The 5,578-nt window shown below is 31.4% G+C and overlaps 1 protein-coding gene across 1 annotated transcript in view; it reads right to left on the bottom strand.

The window, feature by feature from the left end:
* Positions 4,174-5,578, bottom strand: part of LOC107644893 — a 4,294-nt gene continuing 2,889 nt past the window's right edge. Inside the window, exons 7-8 of the mRNA XM_016348846.2 lie at positions 5,389-5,567; positions 4,174-5,034 (exon numbers count right to left, since the gene is read on the bottom strand). Coding sequence (XP_016204332.1) covers positions 4,530-5,034; positions 5,389-5,567 — 684 coding nt within the window. The 3' untranslated portion in view covers positions 4,174-4,529. The remainder of the gene's footprint in view (positions 5,035-5,388; positions 5,568-5,578) is intronic.

The raw sequence follows: 5,578 nt of genomic DNA, 5'->3' as shown, positions 1-5,578 counted from the left end.
AGGAGAGGAATAACAATAATAATAAGGTGAAAATAGGTGCACTCAACTTTATGTGAAGTTAATAGTTGAGAATTATTAAATAATTTAACTGATTTAACTAAATTTTTATGTAACGATTTTCAGTTATCAGTTTTATGTGAAGTTAACTACACCTAAATTTTCACCTAATAATAATAAAAAAGGTCTTTCAACCATTTCATTTGTGACCGGGGAATTAAAATATCAATTATGTTTTTTTAAGGGAAAAATTAAAAGTAATTTACTGTGTTGTTGTATATCGAAATTTAATTACTTAGTTTTCTTTCGATCACAATTAGGGATGTTAATGGAGCGGGGCGGGGGATGCCTCCCTACTCCCTATCTTCACCCCAAAATTTGCTCCTCGTCTTTGTTTTCATTTTTCGCTATAGGAAAATATTGCTCCTCATCCCTATTTTTCATAGAGTTACATTATTCGCGGGACCCCATTCCCCATTTCTCTAATAGTTCTGACTAATTATTAATTTTCATAGGAATAGAACTAAAAGTATCCATCTTGTACAATAACAGCAAAATTTTATACAAAAAATCTAAACTACAAGATGGTGACTTTCAAAATGACGCAGTGAGGGACACGGCAACAGAGAGGAGAATAGACATGACGACAGAGTTGTAGAAAGGAACGCCATGAATATAGAGAACGACGCAGTGAGAGTGATGAAACAGTGAGGAGTGACAATGCGGTGAGACGGAAGAATGGCGACGGGATGGTTGCAGAGAGGTTAGATGGAGTATGGACGACGCTAGAAATTTATAAATTAAAGAAGGGTTATGCAAATGAAGATTAGAAATTTTAAGTGTTTCTCTATATATATGACATGTGAAATGACTAAAAAATCATATATGAAAAATAAATTATTAAAGACAATTAAGTAAATTTATAAATTTTGTAGATTAGCGAAAATCTCCGTTTACGTCCCCACACCTGCCTCAAAAAAATTTCGTCCCCATTCCCATCTTCGCAAAAAAAACTTTTCATTGTCAAATCCAATTTAAAACAATCTCCACAAAAATTTCCTTATTTCCAATAATTTTGCCATCCCTAATCATAATATATATTGATCTCCATCCATTTGATTTTGATGAACAAAATAATGATCTTCTCTAGAGAAGCTGATCTATATTCACCCGCCTTATCCTCTAGCTAGCACTTGCGGATTTTCTTAAAAATTCTTAAAATTGGATTTAGGATGAAACGAGCTATTAAATAATGATAAAACTCTACACATTCAAATAATTTCGCTGCATTTCTTGAATCATATGATAATCCACTCCAAGAAAAAAATTAAAAGGCAGAAAAAAGTTAAGGCTAATATGTAGAGAAATTAAAGAACCTAATTAATTATTTTAAAGAATTTAATTTTAATACATTATCAATATAAAATAAATTTATACTTATATTTAATTATGTAATGTCACAAAATAAAAAAAATTACTTTTTATATTGGCTTTGTAAAACATTAATCTTATGAATGGTCATCCAAAAGAACTAGTATGATTAAATAACTTCATAAAATATTTTACACTATTGATACTCAAAATTAAAGTCTATTTTAAATCAATGAAAGATAAAGTGGAAGCGAAAAATCTTTAAGAAACTAATTTCATACCAAGGTTGAAAGGATATATCATGAAATTGATAGTTTGGTTCATAATCTGATTTGGTAGTCATTATCAATGGAAGTTTCAGTAATAGCATGATTAAGGTATGTACCTATCGCAAAAATTGAAAGGGTAGCGTGAGATCCATTTGGTTTGGCAACTCCAATTACTTCCCCCTGCTAGTTTGGCAAAAGATGTCTTACTATTTTTATCAATTAATCATGACAATATATTGATAGGGACATCTCAAAAAACCTGAAGTTGATACTCATCCATCACCCATGGATAGTGGTGTGTGTGTTTAAGATATATACGGAGAACGCAGCCGAGGCCTGAGTCAAATGGCAATTTTATTTGTCTCTTATAGAGTTGCATCGAATTCAAATCCTCATAAAGAAATATAGAACCATTTGTGTGTACTCCCATGTAATGTGTGTGAGTGGATTGTGTGAGTGTGTAATGCATGGGTGTAATATCTAAGATTGGGAGCTGTCCAATCCACTTAACCAAAAAAAGAAAGAAAGATATATATAGAGAACGAACATTAACAATGTTTAACAAGCTCATGCACATGCATGATCCTATCTTTGCACAATTGCACTTGTTTTGTTTGTCTCTAAACTTTTAATCTCTATATTCTATTATTTGTTTCAACTATCTAATTGACTAAATTGAGTTAGATAGATCAAGAAAGGTGTCGGTTTAACCAATTTGAGTTGGTCGAGTAGTTGATTTACTCGTTTGCTTAAGCAAGTGTCAGGGATTTGAATTAGTCCTTAACCTGTCACTTTTTTGTTGGAGTCCACTTCGATAAAGACATTAAAATATTTTTTTTTTTATGTAATTTATATATGTCATGATATTATTGGACATTTCTATTAAACTGGTTAATAATTTATTTTTTAATAAACCAGAACAAAATCGGTTTATTATAGCAACAATAATAAACCCCATTCTCCGTATTATAATTATTAGACTCGATTTGATCCGATCGATTTACACAATCTAAACCGAATCATGTTTAAATTTTTTGATAAAAAGATAAATATATCCCTGATTTTTATTTAAAAAGAACAAAAAAAAACCTATGATCTAGTAGGTTATGTAAATTGATCGATTCGACTAATAATTGGATTTATTGTTATTTGTTATTGTTATAAAAAAATCAGTTTTATTTTAATTTATTAAAAAATTAAAAAATAACCGATTCATTAATACGTCTAAGACACATAAGTGTTTTTTTATGAAAAAATGTTTTCGAGCATCCTCCTTTTTTGTTAGCCGCTAACCATTGCTCACTTTACCAATATGTTGATGGTGAGAGTCCAATATCCATGACTTAGATATCAATTGATAGGCTAAGCTAGGAGAGTTGACACATATAGTAAAAAGACTAAAAGCTCAAAATATATTTTAAAAAGATGTGATTTCGAGGATACCCAAACCAACTTTCCAGATATATATTTCTCGGTTTGTTGTGATTCAAACATTGTGGGTGACATAAATATGCCATATACCTAATATAAGAATTTAACGTTGTTTTGTGCCAACAAAAAAAAATAATAATACACTAACCGTGTAATTTTTTTTTAAAAAATATGTAATTAAATGTATATTTTGGGTGGCGATTTACAAATATGAATGAAAGTTAAATATTCTATATTTCTATTGATATAGCAATAATAGGTAACTGGATACATGCATTAAAAGAAAATATAAAATATATTTAAAATGAGGATAAATTACGATTAAATTAAAAAAAATAATTTGCATAATTATCAAGTTCTCTAATGAGTTAAGAGTTATATGCAGAAAATGCGTGTATAAATATTTCAATATCACAACTACTAGAAAGATAAGGGAGCACTAAGAAATTCCATTAACAAAACTATGAAAGGTATTTGTAAATAGAGCCAATACATGACGTTTTCTGGCATGTGCTTAAGTGCTTCTAATCATCATGCAATATATATGCTCCACTACTTGAGTTCCACACTTTCAGATGAGATCAAACCTACAATGACAATTGCACTACCAATAGCTATAATAAGTGTTACTCAATCAAGTAAGCTGAAAAATACTCGTTTTTTGCTGTTGAAAACAAAGACACATCTTATGTATTATTGGCCAAGGGACATTCTCCTTTCTTATTCACTCAGAGGAAGGTTCTTTCTTTTTTAATTTTTTTTGTTTACTATTATTTCTCACATAGTTCTCCAACTTGTTGGCCAAGAATTAATTCACCGTAGATCTCAATTTCATTTAAGAATTCATCATTAATAAATGAATTGTTATATACATAAGACAGGATTTAAATCTAACACTTGCTTAAGCAGACAAGTAAACAAATTACTTGACCAATCCAAGTTAGTTAGTAGAAGAATCTTTTTGAAAGATACAAAAGGGTGAAACTTCATTCTTCGTTTAATAAGGTAAAAAATTTTAATAAACCATAGACATGGTATAAAAATCATCCATGAATGTAAGTATAACTATCAAGACGTGTGTATTGATAAAAAAATCGAAACAGCATTAACATAGAAGGCGATAGTCTCTAAGATTTATATAGTTTCAATTCTTCTGGTACAAAAGTTTCACTTAACTCCTCAAAGGTCAGCAAAATGGGCCATATTGATGGATTACAAGGAAAAAAATATAAATAATTTACAACATTGACCAGCCCCAATCTCAAGCTCACAGTATGCAGTGGCATTATGCACCTCTATCTCATTATAAGTTTATTTCTACCTCAGAAACGTTTTAACCTGTTAGTTTCTAACAAATCCTCTCTATATTTTATTGGGGAGACAAACAAAAATATCCACAAGAGCACAATTACCTGCAAGGTTACAACTGCAAATGGAGTTGTCTTTCTATAAATTAAGGTTTTAGTTGGTTCCTCCACGTATCCAGCGACCAGGTCCTTTTCTTGCAATACCAGAATAATAATCACCAACGTTTGCTACAAAAAGTGGATCTCTATCTTCTACATTGTCCTCACTGCTACCACTACCAATCACATTATCTAACTCTGACTTCTCCAACTCTTTTGTTAAATTCTCCATTTGCTTTTTCAAACTAGCTTTGCTCATCTGGCTTGCTTCCTCTGTAGATAGACCAATCATTGTTACTTTTGGAAGGAAGGGACTCAGTCTTGAATCTTCTTTGTGTACCCCTTTTCTCGAGGATTCTACTTTTTCCTGCTGTTTTCGGGGAAACCAACCACCAAAAGGTAGCCTAAATTTGGGATGAGAGTCTTCGATTGTAGAATTGTTATCATTCAAATTGAAACAAGAGGAGTCAATGCATTCAGAATGTTTCCTATCATCTTCCCCTTTAGAGTTATCAAGACAGCTGCTTGAATCTGAAATCCTCAGCAAAGAAGCTTCACTTCTGCAGAACCATATAAAAAAAAGTTACAAATCACTGTATGGGAAATAAAAAACCTCACTTGGAAAACTTATTTCAACCAAAGCAGAATAGTTATGCTCTGTGGTTGACAATAAAACCATAGTAGATGAACCCAAAAGGTAGCAGCATTTCAAAACACAAGCTAAATCACACCTTTTGACAAGTGAAAGTATAAACTGAATTCAATTTAACCTGAAAGAATAACTATTGTATATTCTTGGGCAGACTTGCGAATATTTGTTAATTTTACATATATGATAAGATCGACGTAACTAGGAAACCACTGAATTTGGATTTTAAGTCAGTTTAAAAGGATAAAACCAACATGGAATGTACCTTCTCTCAAACGAGTCGACCATATAGGGAAATTTTGGTTGTATGCCTGTTGCTTTCCGCAACCACCTATTACCCAGGATTACCTTGTCAACAGTATAATGGAACTGAAGTTCTGCAGCTTTTGAAATAACACTTAGTGGTATACTTGGATGGCCCATTTCATCTAGGACTTCCTGAACCTATCACAGGG

This window comes from Arachis ipaensis, chromosome B05, assembly GCF_000816755.2.
Source record: "Arachis ipaensis cultivar K30076 chromosome B05, Araip1.1, whole genome shotgun sequence".
Classification (NCBI taxonomy): Eukaryota; Viridiplantae; Streptophyta; class Magnoliopsida; order Fabales; family Fabaceae; genus Arachis; species Arachis ipaensis.
Note: the sequence above shows the minus strand (reverse complement) of the source record. Positions and strands in the feature narration are given on the sequence as shown.